The sequence below is a fragment of the Erinaceus europaeus genome, chromosome 16, assembly GCF_950295315.1.
Source record: "Erinaceus europaeus chromosome 16, mEriEur2.1, whole genome shotgun sequence".
NCBI classification, from domain to species: Eukaryota; Metazoa; Chordata; class Mammalia; order Eulipotyphla; family Erinaceidae; genus Erinaceus; species Erinaceus europaeus.
The window spans coordinates 69,219,666-69,239,960 of record NC_080177.1 but is presented as its reverse complement, the minus strand read 5'-3'; the positions used below and the strand labels follow the sequence as shown (position 1 = coordinate 69,239,960).

General features: G+C 46.3%; 1 protein-coding gene and 1 pseudogene across 1 annotated transcript in view; one reads left to right on the top strand and one right to left on the bottom strand.

The window, feature by feature from the left end:
• Nucleotides 1-20,295, top strand: part of LOC103125758 (bcl-2-like protein 2) — a 28,186-nt gene that overhangs the window by 5,056 nt on the left and 2,835 nt on the right. The window contains exons 1-4 of the mRNA XM_060175321.1: nucleotides 17,122-17,855; nucleotides 18,169-18,283; nucleotides 19,150-19,217; nucleotides 19,501-19,607. Coding sequence (XP_060031304.1) covers nucleotides 17,505-17,855; nucleotides 18,169-18,283; nucleotides 19,150-19,217; nucleotides 19,501-19,607 — 641 coding nt within the window. The 5' untranslated portion in view covers nucleotides 17,122-17,504. Of the gene's footprint in view, nucleotides 17,856-18,168; nucleotides 18,284-19,149; nucleotides 19,218-19,500; nucleotides 19,608-20,295 lie in introns of the transcript that reaches the window.
• Nucleotides 10,804-10,956, bottom strand: LOC132533593 (U6 spliceosomal RNA; annotated as a pseudogene).

Sequence of the window (20,295 nt, the reverse complement as noted above, 5' to 3'; positions counted from 1 at the left end):
GTGACTTCTACACGTTGTAACCTGGGCTCAGACATTTCGTGAACCCATCATCTCTTTGTGACCTTGTTAAGGGCAAGATCTCGAATGACAGGGATTTATGAAACAGATAATAAAACAAGAAGAACTATATCAAAGTTATTCCCCAGCCCTCTAGAGACTCCAGTCAAATGTCCAAAGCCAAGAACTCCTACTGTGCCAGCCCAAGCCTTAAGGATATGTGTCTGGGTCATTGGGGGTGGTCACAAGTAGGAAACAAAGCAACCTACACAAAAAATGTTTGTGTGATGGTGATCCAGCCCCCAGTTGTTCAGTTTCTGAAGGTCAGTCAATGATTCTGAGTGTTTCTCCCCAGTATCCTCCTTACTACCTTGTTTGGACTTAAAAAAATAATTCTGACAAGTAAAGGAGGCCCACCTTCTTTTCCTGGTCCACTGACTGGTATTTGGTTTCAGCCATTGTAATGCAAACGGCTAACGTGGATGAAATCTAATTCAGTTCATCCCTCTGCGCTTCTAAGTCTAGGGTGACATCAGAATCATTTCTGAGGACTGGGGGAGATAGCACAGTAGTTTACACAGCAGACTCTCATACTGGAGGCACTGGAGGTCCTAGGTTCAATCCCCACCACCACCATAAACTCAAGCTGCCCACTGTTCTGGTGTATAAAAAAGGGGGTCAGCGGGGGTGGGTGGGTGGTGGCACACTTGGTTAAGCAAACATAGTCTATGCACAAGGACCTGTGCACAAACTGGGGTTTGAGCCCCTGCTCCCCACCTACAGTGGGAAAGCTTCATGAACAGTGAAGCAGGTCTGCACGTGTCTGTCGTTCTCTGTCCCTCTCTGTCACCCTTCCCCCTCTCAATTTCTCTCTTTCCTATTAAAAAAAAAAAAAAAAAGGCTGCCAGGAGCAGTGTATTTGTAGTGCCAGCGCAGAGCCCCAGCAATAATCCTGGGAAAAAGAAAGGAAGAGAGAGAGAATCATGTTTGACTGGAATAGCGATCCTAATTTAATTTAAACTGTAAACAGGAATATCTAGTCTGTATAATCAGTGCAATAAGATGGCATTTGAGTTTTATATGTTAAATTCTAGTAAGATATGTGTTGCTTTAAGGAACCCAGTGTTGCCATCCTCTCTAAACAGGATCTACTGAAGGGCAAACCATGTTAAAATCAAAGTGCTTGGTGAACAAAGCATCACAGAAAGGGAATTAGATGCTGCTGATAGAATCATCAGGCTTAGACTCCCAGGCCCCAGGTTCAGTCCCCAGCACCACCATAAACCAGAGCTTAGCAGTACTCTGGTTAAAAAAAAAAAAAAAAGGTAAATAAAATTTCAATACAGGAAGTGGCACCATGGATAAAATGTTGGATTCTCAAGCATGAGGTCCTGAGTTCGATCCCCAGCGTTGCAAGTGCCAGAGTGATGCTTTGGTTCTGTCATCTCCACACACATAAAAATTTTAAAACAACTCTCATGTCTGAGGCTCCAAAGTCCCAGGTTCAATCCCCTACACCACCATAAGGTAGAGATGAGCAGTGCTCTGGTAGAAAAAAATAAATAAAATGACAGTATCAGGCTATGATGATATTGAATGCATTTATCTTCAAAGGAGTATAGTTAACTTTGTGATTTTGTTATATTTGCCTGCATTCAAAAAGCATTTGCTGGGCCTTACTATTGCATAATACACAAAAGATCGAGCAGTAGGAAAGATGTGGGCAGGGAATGGCGCAGCAGATAAAGCACTGAACTCTTTTTTTTTTTTTTTTAATTTAAATTTTTAATTTAAGAAAGGATTAGTGAACAAAAGCATAAGGTAGGAGGGGTACAACTCCACACAATTCCCACCACCCAATCCCCATAACCCACCCTCTCCCATGATAGCCTTCCCATTCTCTAGCCCTCTGGGAGCATGGACCCAGGGTCGTTGAGGGTTGCAGAAGGTAGAGGGTCTGGCTTCTGTAATTGCTTCCCCGCTGAACATGGGCGTTGACTGGTCGGTCCATACTCCCAGTCTGCCTCTCTCTTTCCCTAGTAAGGTGTGTCTCTGGGGAAGCTGAGCTCCAGGACACATTGGTGGGGTCTTCAATCCAGGGAAGCCTAGCCAGCATCCTGGTGGCATCTGGAACCTGGTGATTGAAAAGAGAGTTAACATACAAAGCCAAACAATTTGTTGAGCAAACATGGATCCCAAGATTGGAATAGTGGAGAGGAAGTGTTGGGGAGGTACTCACTGCAAACTCCAGTGTAATCCTGCTTTCAGGTATATATTCTGCAGTAGTTTATGGACACGTGTGCGCATACGCTCTCTCTCACAGAAACTGGTGTACGTCTAGGCTATGGGACTTTGTTAGAAAGTGAACCACCCGAGATGAAATTAGAGTGTACTATAAAAGGAAAGGTCTCACCCGAGCAATGAAGCTAAAGGGTTGTCATTCCACACGTGAAGTCTCTGGATACACTCTGAGGTGAAGCATGTTGAGATGGCAATCGTTGCTTTGGTTAGGTTGTGATCGGCGGATGCAATATTATTTGGTATGGATTGGGAGAAGCACACGGGAAAGTGAGCCCTATCCATGGGTGCCAGAAAAAAACCCAGTGGTGAGGGGTAGACATGTAGCTTTCTGGGCCAGTGGGGGGTGGGAATGGGCGGGAGGGATGGGTCACGGTCCTTTGGTGATGGGAATGGTGTTTATGTACACTCCTAGCAAAATGTAGACATATAAATCAGTAGTTAATTAATATGAGAGGGGGAAATCAATTGTATGTCTCAAAGGTTCTCAGGAGACAAACTGAATCTTTTTAATAGATAGGCTACGTATTTGATATGCGGACTCTCTCAAAAGCCTAGACCAAGTAGATTGGAGGCTTCCAATAGCACAGCTATGTACAAGATACTGGGTACTGTACAGCAAACCATAACAAAGGGACTTTTCAAAGTTAACCCAATTAACAAATAATGTGATGATAATATTAACTATTGATTGTCTTTTTGAACCCTAAGACAGCAGGAACCTCACATCTTCACTATAGAGCCCCTACTTCCCCCAGTCAAAGCACTGAACTCTTAAACATAGGTTTGATCCTGCTCTGGTTCTCGGTCTCATGTCAATAAGTAAATTTTAAAAACAAAACCAAAATTAATAAAAAAGAAACAAAAATATAATAAACAGATTTTTTAAGTGTGAGTGAAGAGTAAATTGAAATATAACAGCAAAAGGAAAGTTAATGCACAGAAAAGCATTCTATAAAGCATTCTTTTTTTTTTTTTCCCTCCAGGGTTATTGCTGGGCTCGGTGCCTGCACCATGAATCCACCGCTCCTGGAGGCCATTTTTTCCCCCTTTTGTTGCCCTTGTTGTTGTAGCCTCATTGTGGTTATTATTATTACCATTGTTGATGTTGTTCGTTGTTGGATAGGACAGAGAGAAATGGAGAGAGGAGGGGAAGACAGAGAAGGGGAGAGAAAGATAGACACCTGCAGACCTGCTTCACCGCCTGTGAGGCGACTCCCCTCCAGGTGGGGAGCCGGCGGCTGGAACCGGGATCCTTTGCGCTTTGCGCCATGTGCGCTTAACCCACTGTGCCACCGCTGACCCCCTCTGTAAAGCATTCTATATTTCCAGATATTAAAGCTAGACTATGAATTCAGTTCTGAGCATCTTGGCAATGAGAGCAAATCAGAAAAGGTAATGGGATTCACATTCCTCTGAAAATAAGTAAAAATCTATATCCATTCCTCAGAATGAGTAAAAAGTTTTTTTTTGTTTTTTTTTTTAATTTTCCCTTTTGTTGCCCCCTTTTTTTTTTTTATTGTTGTTGTAGTTATTGTTGTTATTGAGTAAAAAGTTTTATCTCTTTGGAAAAGACTAGACACCACCCCGTGTAGCACCTAACAGCAAAAAAGATGTTGAATTTAAAAATATATTATTATTTTTATCTGTTTATTGGATAGAGACAGCCAGAAATTGAGAGGGAGAGAGACACTTACAGCACTGCTTCACCACTTGTGAATCTTTCCCCCTGCAGGTGGGGACTGGGGGCTTGAACCTGAGCCCTTGCACATTGTAGTATGTGCGTTCAACCAGATGCACCACTACCCAGTCACTGAATTTTGCATCACTGTTACATTTATTTATTTACTTATTTATTCCCTTTTGTTGCCCTTGTTGTTTTATTGTTGTAGTTGTTGTTGATGTCGTTGTTGTTGGATAGGACAGAGAGAAATGGAGAGAGGAGGGGAAGACAAAGAAGGGGAGAGAAAGATAGACACCTGCAGTCCTGTTTCGCGCTTGTGAAGCGATTCCCCTGCAGGTGGGGAGCCGGGGGCTCGAACCAGGATCCTTACACTGGTCCTTGTGCTTAACCCGCTGTGCTACCGCCCGACTCCCTGCATCACTGTTACTTATAGAGACACCACATGGGAATTCCATAGGTTCTAAGTTTGATATAGCAGGCTTATCACAGCTCCACACAAGTAAGCTCTATAATGCTCTATTTTAGACTAAGTGGACAGGTGAATTGTTTGTCCTTCAGACATTTTTCTGTGATAACAGCTTTAATAAAAGTTAGGTGGTCCTGGAGGTGGCATAGTTGATAAAAGTTTTGCATTCAAGCTTGAGGTACTGAGTTCAATCCCCAGCATTGAATGTGCCAGAGTAATGATGCTCTGATGTTTCATCTCTCTTTCTTCCTCCTTTCTCATGAATAAATAAATAAAGCTTTGAAAAAATAAATGGTGGAGGGTAGGGGTATAGCATAATGGTTATGCAAAGAGACTTTCATGCCTGAGGCTCTCAAGTCCCAGGTTCAATCCCCCACACTGCCAAAATCCAGAGCTGAGCAGTGCAGTGCACCTGGCACAAAGCGCAAGGACCGATGAAAGGATCTGGGTTCGAGCCCCCGGCTCCCCACCTACAGGGGAGTCCCTTCACAGGCGATAAAGCAGGTCTGCAGGTGTCTTTCTCTCCATCTCTCTGTCTTCCCCTCCTCTCTCCATTTCTCTCTGTCCTATTCAACAACGACAACAATAATAGTAACAACACCAATAAACAACAACGGCAACGAAAGGGAAAAAGTGGCCTCCAGGAGCAGTGGATTGGTAGTTTCAAAGACGGGAGTGGGGCGGTAGCGCAGTGAGTTAAGCACATATGGCGCGAAGCGCAGGAACCGGTTAGGATTCCAGTTCGAGCCCCCGGCTCCCCATCTGTAGTGGAGTCACTTCACAGGTGGTGAAACAGGTCTTCAGGCGTCTGTCTCTCTTCCTCTGTGTCTCCCCCTTCTCTCTCAATTTCTCTGTCTCTATCCAATAACCAATTAAAAAAAAATTAAAAACAAGTGGTCTGGGAGGTGGCACAGTAAATAAAGCATCGGACTCTCAAGCATGAGGTCCTGACAATGCCTGACAGCACATGTACCAGAGTTATGTCTGGCTCTCTCTTTCCTCCTATGTTTCTCATTAATAAATAAATAAAATCTGAAAAGAAAAAAAAACATATTATACACAAAACGGGTGACTCCCCACTACATACTAATGTTTAAAAAATTTATTTTGAGGGCGGGTGGTGGTGCACCTGGTTGAGTGCATATATCACAGTGCACAAGGGCCTAGGCTCAAGCCCCCAACCCCTACCAGCAGGGGAGAGCTTCACTATGTGAGGCAGTGCTGCTGGTGTCTTTCTCCCTACCTCCCTTTCCCTTCTCAGTTTATCACTGTCCTATCAAATGAATATACTTTTTAAAAAAAATCATTTTAAGGGAAACTCATCTTGATGTTCTTGATGTATAAACAACAGACAAAATATTAAATAAGATTATTAGAGCGCAGTGGATTAAGCGCACATGGCGCAAAGCGCAAGGACCAACGTAAGGATCCCGGTTCGAGGCCCCGGCTCCCCACCTGCAGGGGAGTCGCTTCACAGGTGGTGACGCAGGTCTGCAGGTGTCTATCTTTCTCTCCCCCTCTCTGTCTTCCCCTCCTCTCTCCATTTCTCTCTAGAAAAAGAGTGGTATCTAGCAACGACGACATCAATAACAACGATAATAACTACAACAACAAGGGCAACAAAAATAAAATAAGTAAAATAAGACAAACAAAAAAAAAAAGCCAAGGGCAACAAAAGGGAAAATAAATAAATATAAAAACATTTAAATAAAGATTATTAGAGAAGATAATTGGCCTTATTGAGCACAAAGTGGTAGGCAATAGAAGCTTAAGTAGTACTGAGATCCTGTCCCTGCCTTTTACAGTTCACAAGTCTATTGAAGTGAATTAATTAATTTTTCCAGAGCGCTGTTGAGCTCTGGTTTGTAGTGGTGTCGTGGACTGAACCCGAGGCTCTGAAGTTCCAGGCTTAATTCTCCCACCTCCTTCATCAAAAACCAGAGATAAGCAGTGCCACGGTAAAAAAAAAAAAAAAAAAAAAAAAGTATTTTCCATAACTATTTTTAAAAGAAATTTTATATTTATTTATTCCCTTTTGTTGTCCTTGTTGTTTTATTGTTGTAGTTATTACTGATGTCGTCATTGTTGGATAGGACAGAGAGAAATGGAGAGAGGAGGGGGAGAGAAAGACAGACACCTGCAGACCTGCTTCACCACCTATGAAGCGACTACCCTTCAGGTGGGGAGACGGGTGCTCGAACCAGGATCCTTACGCCAGTCCTTGTGCTTTGAGCCACATGCGCTTAACCAGCTGTGCTACCGCCTGACTCCCTGCCATAACTATTATGCCGTCTCCCCCACCCTGTTTATTTTTACCAGATTTCTACTAAACTTTGGCTCATGGTGGTACAGGGGATTGAACCTAGGATTTTGGAGCCTCAAGCATGAGAATCTCTTTGCAAAATCATTATGCTATCTACCCCTGCCCCATGAAAATCTTTTTTTTAAAAATATTTTTATTTATGACTGGATAGAGACAGAGAGAAATTGAGAGGGGAGAGAGTGAGGGAGAGAGACAGAGAGACATCTGCAACCCTGCTTCACCACTCATGAAGCCTTTCCCCTGCAGGTGGGGACCAGGGGCTTGATCCTGGGTCCTTGCATATTGTAACATGTGCTCAACCAGGTGAGCTACCGCCAGACCCCTGAAAATCTTTATAGTCAGGCCTGCTGTTTACAGTCTAATAGGCTAGATTTAACTTTATCTTGATCTATAAATCAACCATTCAAATATCTTCTTGACTTAAAGATTTATGAATATTTACTTAATTTGTCCTCACTTGAGCTAAGATTTTATTTATTTATGAGAAAGATAGGAGGAGAGAGAAAGAACCAGACATCACTCTGGCACATGTGCCGCCGGGGATCGAACTCAGGACCTCATGCTTGAGAATCCAAAGCTTTACCACTGCACCACCTCCCGGACCACCCAATACTTATTTTTATGAGAGACCAGAGCACTGCTCAGGTGTGGAATATTTAATGCCAGCCACCTGATTTGAGACCTCATGCATGCGAGCCCTGTGCTGTGCCAGAGTATCTCCCCAGCCCTAAAATAGCCTTTTAGAAATGTTCCTTTTAAAAGTAAGCTGCTTTTTCCTTCAGTGCTACTGGAAAAAAAAAAAAAAAAAAGGAAATATAAATGTCTTATTTTCTTTTGGAGAATACTAGGGATCAAACCCAGATCTTTTTAATTTATTTTCCTTTTTGCCCTTGTTTTATTGTTGTAGTTATTATTATTGTTACTGATATCATTGTTATTGGATAGGACAGAGAGAAATGGAGAGAGGAGGGGAAGACAGAAAGGGGCAGAGAAAGATAGACACCTGCAGACCTGCTTCACTGCTAATGAAGCAACTCCCCTGCAGGTGGGGAGCCAGGGGCTCAAATGGGGATCCTTACGCCATGTGTGCTTAACCTGTCGCGCTACCGCCGACTCCCCAAACCGAGATCTTTAGGCATGTGAAGCATATGCTCTACTACTGAGTTATAGCTCTGGCCCCTTTTCTTATTTTAAGTAAAACTAACATGGTAGAAGATCGTAGAATAAAGTCAGTCATAACTGCTACCCAGAGAGGACCAGTTATCATTTCAGTATATCTTATCTGTGTTTGTATATATTTTTGCATATTTATTTTATTTTATTTTTGTTTTGTTTAATTTTTTATTTATAAAAAGGAAACATTGACTAAACCATATGATAAGAGGGGTACAACTTCACACAGTTCCCACCATCAGAACTATGTATCTCATCTCCTCCCCTGATAGCTTCCCTATTCTCTAACCCTCCGGGAGTGTGGACCCAAGGTCATTGTGGGATGCAGAAGGTGGAAGGTCTGGCTTCCGTAATTGCTTCCCCGCTGAACATGGGTGTTGACAGGTCAATCCATATTCCCAGCCTGTCTTTCACTTTCCCTAGTGGGGAAGGGCTCTGGGGGAGCGGAGCTCCAGGACACATTGGTGGGGTTGTCTGTCCAGGGAAGTCTGGTCAGCATCATGCTGGCATCTGGAACCTGGTGGTTGAAAAGAGAGTTAACATACAAAGCCAAACAAATTGTTGACCAATCATGGATCTAAAGGCTTGAATAGTGCAGATGAAGAGTTGGGGGGGCCCTCCATTTTGTAGATAGCTAGTAGGCATATTTTAGTTATTTTCCAAAGGGCCTTCGGCTATACTAGTGTTTTGTTATTTTAATTAATTATTTATTTATTTTTTGACTGAGCCTGAAATCTGATATGCAGGTGGATCCTAATTATTGTCTGGGAAGGTGATGTCATGGCTAGCAGAAAGACCAGAAATCTGGATCAGGGAAGAGAGTAGCTCCCTAATATGGGAAAGGTGTATAAATATTGTTGACTGTAAACCCCGTCAATTTGATGTGATCTGGGGCCCATATTCAGCTTAGGAGCCTGTGTGACCTCTGCATCCCTGTAGATCTGAGCTCATATTCTGTGGTCATGAGTAGGAACGTTCCAAGCTGCCCCCATATCAGGACCCATCTTCCTCAGGTGTAGCATAGAGTATATTGTCCATCCTCCCTTTTGAGGATGGAACATTCTCTACCATTGTTGATCCAAGTTGAGGGCAAGGTCCTATGGGGGCCCACAAAGGGGTCTATTGTGTTGTTCCTGATAGGAGTGACCGGTAACAATGGAGAGAGGGATTTATTCGAGGTCTAGGCCCGTCTTTTTGCATTTATTTTAAGAATTTATTCAGGGAGTCAGGCGGTAGCGCAGTGGGTTTGCATGTGGCGCAAAGTGCAAAGGACAGGCGTAAGGATCCCGGTTCCAGCCCTCGGTGGCTCCCCACCTGCAGGGGAGTCGCTTCACAAGCGGTGAAGCAGGTCTGCAGGTGTCTGTCTTTCTCTCCCCCTCTCTGTCTTTCCCTCTCTCCAATTCTCTCTGTCCTACCCATCAATGATGATATCAATAACAACAACAATAACTACAACAATAAAACAACAAGGGCAATAAAAGGGAGTAAGTAATAAATATTTTTAAAAAGTATTTATTCATGAAGAAGACAGGAGGAGAGAAATAAAGAACCCAGACTTCACTCTGGTACATGTGCTGCTGGGGATTGAACTCAGCACCTCATGCCTCAACTTGAGAGTCCAATGCTTTATCCACTGAACCATGTCAACCATTGCGTTTATTTATTACTGATATGGAAAGAGAGCCAGCACATCATTCTGCCATATGCCTTGTCAAGGACTGAACTCAGGATCTCATATTAATCCAATGCTTTTAACTACTGTGCCATTTCTCAGGCTACTGATGCTTTAATTATCATTATCAAACATGTACAATTTTGTTTTCTGAAATTCTTTTTCTTTAATATATATATATATATATATTTTTTTTTTTTGGATAGAGATCAAAATTGAGAGGGAAGAAGAGAGATAGGAAAGGAGACAGAGCTATACCTGCAGCATCACTGGTGATGCTGTTCCCCTTCAGGTAGGGGCCAGGGGCTTGAACCTGGGTCCTTGTATACTCTAATGTGTGCACTTAACCAGGGATGCCACTGCCTTAGCTAGGTGGCCTACCTGGCTGCCATTCCTGGTGCTATTTTTCCCCACCTCGATTTTTTTTTTCCCCTTTTGTTGGCCTTGTTGTTTTATTGATGTCGTCATTGTTAGATAGGACAGAGAGAAATTGTGAGAGGAGAGGAAGACAGAGAGGGGAGAGAAAGATAAGACACCAACAGACCTGTTTCACCACTTGTGAAGCAAGCTCCCTGCAGGTGGGGAGCCCGGGGCTCGAACCGGGATTCTTATAGGCTCCTTGGGCTTTGCGCCATGTGCGCTTAACCCGCTGCTTTACCGCCTGCCCCCCCCCACTCCATTTTTTTTCTTTTAGTTTATTATCTTTATTTATTGGATAGAGACAGCCAGAAAGTGAGAGGGAAGGGGGTGATACCACTAGCAAAGCTTTCTCCCTGCAGGTGGTGGCCAGAGGCTCGAACCCAGGTCCTTGAACATTGTAACATGTGTGCTCAGTCAGATGCACCATCACCCGGTCCCTCTTTTTTTTTTTTTTCTTTAAAGACCATGTATATTTATCCTGTTTGAAATTCTTTATAATTGTTAGGATAGGCATATGTAGAAGCACATAACAAGTGGAGATTTATTTTATTTTTAAATATTTTTTTTTCTTTTTGTGATTTTTACCAGAGCACTGCTCAACTCTGTTTTATTATAAAGGAGTAAATATTTATAAATAGTCCAGGTAGGTGTTAAGGAACCAAAAATAACATGGCACTAAACATCCAAGAGTTTAAAAATGTGAAAAATAAATTTCAACTCTCAACAAGAGTATGAAACACTAACCCCCCCCCCCCCCGAGTTTTAAAAGTGAAAATATGGGCTGCTTCACAAATTTGCATGTCATCCTTGTACAGGGGCCATGCTAATCATCTCTTTATTTATTTATTTATTTATTATTATTATTTTTGCTAATCGTCTCTGTATGGTTCCTATTTTAATATTGATGCTGCCGGAGTGAGCGCTCCCACCTCCATTTGATTGATTGATTATTTCTTCTCTTTATTTATTAGAGAGGACAGAGAGAAATTGAGAGGGAAGTAGGAGAAGGGAGAGAGAGAAAAAAAATGTTACATGCAGAGCTGCTTCAACACTCATGAAGCCTCTTCCCTGCAGGTGTGGGGGAGGGGCTTGAACCCGGATCCCTGCACAGGATGTGTGTGCACTCAACTGGGTATTATTTATTTACTTTTTTTAACTTTATTTTTTTATTTTTCTTTTCTTTTATTATTTTTTAATTTTTCATTGTTCCCCTTTTTGTTGCCCTTGTTGTTTATCGTCTTTGTTGTTATTATTGTTGTTGTTGTCGTTGTTGGCTAGGACAAAGAGAAATGGAGAGAGGAGGGAAAGACAGAGAGAGGGAGAGAAAGACAGACACCTGCAGACCTGCTTCACTCCCCTGCAGGTGGGGAGCCGGGGGCTTGAACCGGGATCCTTACGCCGGCCCTTGCGCTTTGCACCACCAGTGCTCAACCCGCTGCGCTACCTCCTGACCCCCTATTTATTTACTTTTATAGAAGGTGAGAGACAACGAGTGAGAGTGAAGCCAAGGTAGTTCCTGCAGTAGTGCTCCACCACTTGTAAAGCTTTCCCACTGCAGATGGGAGCCTAAGGGTTTGACTCTGGGTCTTGGAACATTGTATTGTGTGTTCTACTAGGTAAGCCACCACTGAACCCCTCTGCAATTCTAAAAGAAATTTTTTTTTGTACTCTTAAAATATATTTATTGGGAGTCGGGCTGTAGCGCAGCGGGTTAAGCGCAGGTGGCGCAAAGCACAAGGACCGGCGTAAGCATCCCGGTTCGAACCCCGGCTCCCCACCTGCAGGGAAGTCGCTTCACAGGCAGTGAAGCAGGTCTGCAGGTGTCTATCTTTCTCTCCTCCTCTCTGTCTTCCCCTCCTCTCTCCATTTCTCTCTGTCCTATCCAACAACGACAACAACAATAATAACTACAACAATAAAACAAGGGCAACAAAAGGAAATAAATAAATAAAATAAATATTTAAAAAATATATATATTTATTCTCTTTTGTTGCTCTTATTTCATTGTTGTTGTTATTGTTGATGTCGTTGTTGGATAGGACAGAGAGAAATGGAGAGGGGAGGGGAAGACAGAGAGGGGGAGAGAAAGATAGACACCTGCAGACCTGCTTCACAACCTGTGAAGCGACTCCCCTGCAGGTGGGGCGCCGGGGGCTCGAACCAGGATCCTTCACTGGTCTTTGCACTTTGCGCCGTTTGCACTTAACTCACTGTACTACCGCACGACTCCTCCGCCCTTGTTGTTTTATTGTTGTTGTATAGGACAGAGAGGAAAGGAAGACAGAGGGGGAGAAAAAGATTGTGAAGCGACTCCCCTACAGGTGGGGAGCGGGGGGCTGGAACTGGGATCCCAACACCGGTCCTTACGCTAGTGTTAGGATATAATCTTTTTCCAATTTCAAATGTAATATTTTTAAAAATATTTATTCCCTTTTGTTGCCCTTGTTTTTTATTGTTGTAGTTGTTACTGTTGTTGTTATTGATGTCATCGTTGTTGGATAGGACAGAGAGCAATGGAGAGAGGAGGGGAAGACAGAGGGGGAGAGAAAGAGACACCTACAGACCTGCTTCACTGCCTGTGAAGCGACTCCCCTGCAGGTGGGGAGCTGGGGGCTCAAACCGGGATTTTTAAAATATATATTTATTTATCCCCTTTTTTTGTTGCCCTTTTTTTATTGTTGTACTTATTGATGTCGTCGTTGTTGGATAGGACAGAGAGAAATGGAGAGAGGAGGTGTAGACAGGGCGAGAAAGACACCTGCAGACCTGCTTCATCGTTTGTGAAGCGACTCCCCTGTAGATGGGGAGCCCGGGGCTCCAACCGGGATCCTTAAGTCAGTCCTTGCGCTTCGCGCCACCTGTGCTTAATCTGCCGCGCTACCGCCCAACTAACTCCCTTTTTTTTTTAAGTTTGCTTTTTTCCCCCTTTTGTTGCCCTTTTTTTAAATTATTGTTGTTATAGTTATTATTGTTGTTACAGATGTCGTCGTTGATCGATAGGACAGAGAGAAATGGAGAGAGGAGGGGTAGACAGAGAGGGGGAGAGAAAGACACCTGTAGACCCGTTTCACTGCCTCTGAAGCGACTCCCCTACAGGCGGGGAGCTGGGGCTCCAACCGGGATCCTTACTCCGGTCCTTGTGCTTTGCTGTGCTTTGCACCATGTGCCCAACTTCCAAATGTAATTTTTTATGTTGTTCCACAGGACACTGCTCAGCTCGGGCTTATGGTGGAGTCGGGGATTGAACCTGAGACTTTGGGGCCTTAGGTTTGAGAATCCCTTTGCATAACCATTATCCTATTATCCCTGTCCCTAATATAATCTTTTTTTTTTTTTTTTTTTTATCAGAGCACTGTTCAGCTCTGGTTTATGGTGGTGCAGGGGATTGAACCTGGGATTTTGGAGCCTCAGGCATGAGAGTCTGTTTGCATAACCATTATGCTATCTACCCTCCGCCCAATGTAATCTTTTTAAATGTAATCTCTATGTGTTAAATCAGAACCTATAGTGATTTTGATCTGAGCTTTGAAAGCTGATCATGAATTTCTTGCTAACTTCACATTACTTCCACAAGTTGAGCAACTTACTTCATTCTTTTCTCTGTGGAAAAGTTATTGTTCTGGAAATATTACATCATAAGAGTTCCTGTGAGAAATAAAGGAGTAAGTGTAATAAAGAGAGTATTACCGTAATAAAGAGAGTATTACCGTAATAAAGAGAGTATTACCGTAATAAAAAGGGTAGGAGGCTGAGTGGTGGAACAGCTGGCTGGGCCCCTGTGTCACAATATGCAAGGGCCCGGGTTCGAGCCCCAGGTCTCCCTCCACCTGCAGGGGGAAAGCTTCACAAGTGGTAAAGCAGTGCTGTAGGTGTCTCTCTGTCTGTCTCTCTCTCCATCTCCCCCTTCCTTCCCACTTTTAGCTGTCTCTATCCAATAATAATAATGAGACTAGGATAGTGCTTATTGTAAAATCTGATACTTGATAAAATTGGGCATTATAAATAAGATTTTTCTTTTAATTTTTTATATTTATTTATTCCCTTTTGTTGCCCTTGTTTTATTGTTGTATTTATTATTGATGTCATTGTTGTTGGATAGGACAGAGAGAAATGGAGACAGGAGGGGAAGATAGAGAGGGGGAGAGACAGACACCTGCAGACCTGCTTCACAGCTTGTGAAGCGACTCCCCTGCAGGTGGGGAGCCAGGGGCTCTAACCGGGTTCCTTAATTCAGTCTTTGCGCTTTGCACCACATGCGCTTAACCCACTGCGCCACCGCCCGACTCCCAATAAGATTTTTCTTTAGCTCACTAGCTAGCTTAGTTTAAGTTAGATACCAAGAAGACATGGAAGTCATTTTTCTAATTACTTCTCATTGCTGGAGCTTTACAGCTGGGCTGACTTTTTCAGATAAAGACAGATGGAAAGAAACCATAGCACTGAAGCTTCTTCACTGGAGGCTGGGCTTGACATAGGTCATGTACATGACAAAGCAACACACTATTCAGGTGAGCTATTTTGAAAACAAAGATTTATTTTATTACACGTTAAGAGAGTTTCACGTGTGGTCTGGGAGTTGTTTAAGTGGATAAAGCATTGGACTCTCAAGCATGAGGTGCGAGTTCAATCCCCGGCAGCAAGTACCGGAGTGATTCTGGTTCTATCATCCTATCTTTCTCATGAATAAATAAATGAAAAGAGAGAGTTTCCCACTGGGCAGTGAGGAGGAGACACACAAACACAGAAGCCTGGAGACCGGCCTGCGGCACACTTGGCCAAGTGCAGACATGCTAGTGCAAGGGCACAGCTTCGAGTCCCCAGTCCCCACCTGCAGGTACAAAGTGTCATGAGTGAAGAAGCATGGCTGCAGGTGTCTCTCTTTCCCTATCTTTCTTTTTTTTTTCCCTCCAGGATTATTGCTGGGGCTCAGTGCCTGCACTATGAATCCACTGCTCCTGGAGGCTGTTTATTCCCTTTTGTTGACCTTGTTGTTTATTGTTATTATTACTGTCATTATTGTTGGATAGGACAGAGAAATTGAGAGAGGGAGGGAAGACAGATGGGGAGAGAAAGATAAGACACCTGTAGACCTGCTTCACTGCTTGTGAAGGGACCCCCCCCCCCCTTGCAGGTGGGGATCCAGGGGTCTCGAACCAGGATCCTTATGCTGGTCCTTGGGCTTCCTGCCATGTGTGCTTAACCCGCTGTGGTACTGCTCAGCACACTCTCTCTTCCCCTTTTTATCTCCCCCACCTCTAAATTTCTGTCTCTATCCAGTAATAAAAATATTTACACACACACACACACACACACACACACACACACACACACACGCGTGTGTGTGTGTGTGCTAGGTCACCATTCCATACATGTGGCACCGAGGGTCAAACCAGAAACCTCAGGCATGAGAGACTGATGAGCTATTCCCCCAGCTTCCAAGTGAGCTGTTCCTGCCAGCCCCAAATACATAAATCTTGATTAGGCTGAGACCAATAATTTTTTTTTTTTTTTTGCCAACTCAACTTTTTAGACTTTGCATTTGGTGTTTTTTGATTGATTGTTTTTATCAGTGCACTGCGCAGCTCTGGCTTGTGGTGATACAGGGGAGTGAACATGAGACCTGAGCCTCAGGTCAGAGTCTGCAGAACAATTATGCTATCTCCCCCCACTGTGTTATTCAGTTTTGGTGGTCTCAGACCTTTGAAGCTGAAATGATGAAGTAATTCTCAGTAAAATCTTAAGCAACTGACCCTCTGTGCTCCAAGTCCTGGGTCCTGAGGTAAGGATTTGTAAGGAAAAGAAAGCTTAAGGGGAAACCTTTGGCTGTTTTGCTCAAATTCCCCGTGCCTCAGACATTCACATCCTGTTTTATTTTTGGTTTTTGGAGTGTGTGTGTGTGTGTGTGTGGGGGGGGGTGGTGTTGATTAAATATTTGGTTGGATTCATGTGAAGATTCTTCTCAATCTTGAGTTGGCTATAAACACTCCTCATAAATTTAGTGCTGCTTTTAAAAAAAATACATAGCATTACTACTAAAATATGACAACCCTGCCTTCCAGGGCTAGGCTTCACTGGTATCTCAGGAGTGTAACAGTGTGGTGGGTACCTGTGCAGAAAAATTCCTAGGGGGTCTTTAGGACTTGGGGCGTAGCTAAGCCCTGAAGATACAGGTGGTATGAAGATCCTCAACAACTGCATCTTGTCAACAAAGAGTTATTGGACACCCTATGGCCTAAGCATATGGAGATGTTAATATAAATAGGTTCCAGAATCCAGCCTCTCCCCTCGGAGAGTTCACAACCCAGCTTGGAAATGCAGCACAAAATAACGTGCAGTGGAAGTATGCCGCTTGTCATTGGAAGGGAGAGGCGAGTGGAAGGCTCCACAGGCGTCTGCAGTGGTCTGGACGGAGAAGGCGGCACATGTGTCAGAGGCACAGACCTGGTGCAGGTACAGCCACTGGGGTGTGGAAACTGCGCTCACGGGACAGCTGGGTCCGTACCAAGTAGCTTTGGCACGACCTGGTCAGCTGAAGTGTGTGTGTGTGTGTGTGTGTGTGTGGTCTGTGCAGATTGGAGGAGTGACCCTAAGTAGCAAACAAAGCCAGTTAAGAGAAGCAGACTGAAACCTCGGCATGTACAGAGCGCTTCCAAGGTGCGCGTACTTGGAAGACAGAACGAGCGGGCAGCAGAGCTCTGCAGTGAGTTTTCTCCCTGTGGTCTGGCTGGGGTGGCCTGGTGGACGGTGGTGACGGATCTGGATGGGGGAAGAAGTAAGCTCCATTCTGGAAAGCTACAGTCGGAACCCACTGTCTCGAGCGACAGCTCCTACACAGGCCTTTTCCTGATCAGGAGACAGGTTCCCAGAAGGCGCCGCCAACGTTTACTTCTCTGCCTCGGCACAGCACACGAGTCGGCAAGCAGCCTTGCCAAGATGGCGGCCCCCGGGGGTCATGTGACCTTGGGGTCTCCCTAGACGGAAGCCCGGCAGTCCTTTCGGGGTGGGGGTGGGGGTGGGAGGCAAAGTTCACGTGTCACCCAGCGGGTGTCGGTCCATCGAATCTCGTTAAGCCAATCGGCGTCTGAGATTGGATTATAGCTGCGGGGCGATCCGAGGGGTGGTCCTTTCCCATTCGCTTAATACGCAACCAATCATCGAGCGTGATATACAGCGCCGACCCGTTCGAGGGCGGGGGAGAAGCAGAGGTGTCGTCACAACGTGGCGGTATTGTTACTTAAGGAATGAACGGGAGGAGGGACGGATGTTGATTGACAGACTATTCCCCCTACCGGGATTTGAGGATTTGGCTCAGTGCCCCCGCCCAAAAGGCGGGGTCTCATTTGACTGCCAAGCAGCACCCACCAATGGGGGTGTCGCTGCTGGTGACGGGCAGGCTGCCTAACTAATGAATCCTCTGCGTGGCTGGCGCAGTTCTCCAATCGCCGGGCGGCGGGCCCCAGTCTGAGCGGCGATGGCGGCGGCGGCGGCGGCGACTGCAGCAGCGGGGGCTGCGGGCGGTCGGGGCTCCGGGCCGGGGCGGCGGCGCCATCTTGTGCCCGGGGCCGGTGGGGAGGCCGGGGAGGGGGCCCCGGGGGGCGCAGGGGACTACGGGAACGGCCTGGAGTCTGAGGAACTGGAGCCTGGGGAGTTGCTGCTGGAGCCCGAGCCGGAACCCGAGCCTGAAGAGGAGCCGCCCCGGCCCCGCGCCCCCCCGGGAGCCCCGGGCCCCGGGCCTGGCTCGGGAGCACCCGGCAGCCAGGAGGAGGAGGAGGAGCCGGGACTGGTCGAGAGTGACCCGGGGGACGGCGCCATTGAGGACCCGGTGAGGGAAAGAGGGCGAGCGGGCGGGCGGGCGGGCGGGTCACGGCGGGCGGGAGGGGGAGGGGTGGGCGGGGATAACGTGGTGGGGGCGGGGAGGCCCCGAGGCCGCGCGGAGGGCCCGGCCGGCTGCTGCGGGCGTCCGGGGAGCCTGCTGTTTGTCTGAGAGCCGGCTGCCTTCCTGTCTGCCATGAGCCTCGTGCGGGGCGAGGGAAATGGCTGAGCGGGGCCGGGGCCGCGCGCCCATCGACCGCAGGCGACAGCCCCGCGCTCGGCGCCTCCTAAGAGCTTCTCGGGACCCTGCCCCCCGGTCGTAGGAGCTGGAAGCGATCAAAGCTCGGGTCAGGGAGATGGAGGAGGAAGCCGAGAAGCTGAAGGAGCTCCAGAACGAGGTCGAGAAGCAGATGAACATGAGCCCACCTCCAGGCAATGGTGAGTAACAGGCGCCTCGCGCGGGGGGGGGGGGGGGGTCGCGGCCGGCCGGGCTGGGTTGTGGGGGCCGCGCGCACATGTGTGTGTGTGTGTGTTCGCGCGCGCGCGTGTGTGTGTGTGTGTGTATTCGCGTGTGTGTGCGCGCGCGCGTGTGTGTGTTCACGCGTGTGTGTGTATGCGCGTGTGTGTGTGTGTTCGCGTGTGTGCGCGCGCGCGTGTGCGTGACCTTTGTGGGACCGTGAGTTGTGCTTTGGTGGCGGCAGTCGTGCGCCTGCCTTTGTCCCCGTGCTGGATGTGTCGCTCTTTGTTCTGAGTCTGTCTCGACCTTCTGTGGAGATTGCCACCTGGCAGCTGACCTTCACGTCTCCTAGTTGCTTCTTCAGTGGGAGACGCTGTGGTGAGGACCTGAGAGAAACGGCTCGACGGCAGGGGCCTTCCCCCTCTAATCTAGAAATTCCCGGTGTCGCTTAACTTTTCGAATTACGATGTCAGGCAAAGCTGTTTGAAAGGGACTGGCTTGTCAGGATAGGAGGTGGGGAGTCCTGTGTGGTTTTTCTTTAATTTTAACGACACGTTCATCTCTCTTGGTCGAATGATCCGTGGGCAAACCGAAGAGTTATTGGCAATAGGAACGGCAGACTAAATATAAATAGTCTCTTAATCGGCGGTGGTGGTGCAAAATATTTCCGATGAAGTATAAAATGTGTTTCGGTGGGGGTGGGGAAGCGTAGATAGCATAATGGTTATGCAGACACTAGAGATCCCTGGTCTAATCCCCCACGCCAGCGTGAACCAGAGCTGAGCCATGCTCTGGGAAAGAAAGGAAGGGAGAAAATGTGCTTTCTCCTGGCTATTTGTCTTCACAGCTGGCCCAGTGATCATGTCCATTGAGGAGAAGATGGAGGCTGACGCCCGTTCCATCTATGTTGGCAACGTAAGTACTGAGTGAACGTTGAGGGAAGCTGTTACTTGAGGGTGTTGTAGAGGGTGGTGGAGGGAGCAGTGGGCAGAGGTGTACAAGGTGTAATGGTGGTCGTTTCTGGGTTTCTTCTCAACCTCATTCTGGAGGCTCTGGGATTGGGAAGGACAGAGATTGCTAGCGGCCCAGACCTCTCCTGTATCTTTCTGCGTTGGGCCAGGCTGCAGGCTAAGCAAGCTTGTCTGTTTGAGGAGATCCTAGTACTTAGGAAACCTGCCTCCTGTCCCCACCCCCACAGGTCGACTATGGTGCAACAGCAGAAGAGCTGGAGGCACACTTTCATGGCTGTGGCTCAGTCAACCGCGTAACCATACTTTGTGACAAGTTCAGTGGCCATCCCAAAGGGTAAGTTAAGATCATTTTCATGACGGTTATAAGGTAGTTCAGTCATGGGACTGCTGAGCAGCACACTAGTTAGGCAAAAAGATGAATGCCTGGAGCTCTGGGGTGTGATTCACTTCCCAGAACCCCTGTAAGACAGGGCTGAGCAGTGCTCCGGTGTCTCTCACCAGAATACATACCAAATTGTGTTTTTGTATTCCGGTAGTAAGATTTTCTTTTTAAAAATTGTTAATGAGAAAGAGGAGGGGTGAGAACCAGAGCATTGTCACTCAGGCACATGCCTGTGAGAGTCTAAACCTTGATCCACTGGGCCACGAGCAGTAAAATTTTAAGATGGAGACGGACAGGAAGAGAGACACCGCAGCACCTACTGTGCATAGTGCTTCTAGCAGATCCTCACGTGTGGTGAAGTGTACACTCTTATGTGTGAGCTGTCTCCAGGCCCCGCTACTATAGACTGGTCAGTTGACTATCAAAACAAATGGTGTGTGTGTGTGTGTGTGTATGTTGGTTTCTTATACCAGAGCACTGCTTATGCTGGGAACTGAACTGGGGACCTTTGGCAAGAAAGCTTTTTTTTTTTTTTTTTAAGATTTTATTTATTAGAAAGATAGGAGGAGAGAAAGAACCAGACATAACTTTGGTACATGTGCTGCAGGGGATTGAACTCAGGACCTCATGCTTGAGAGTC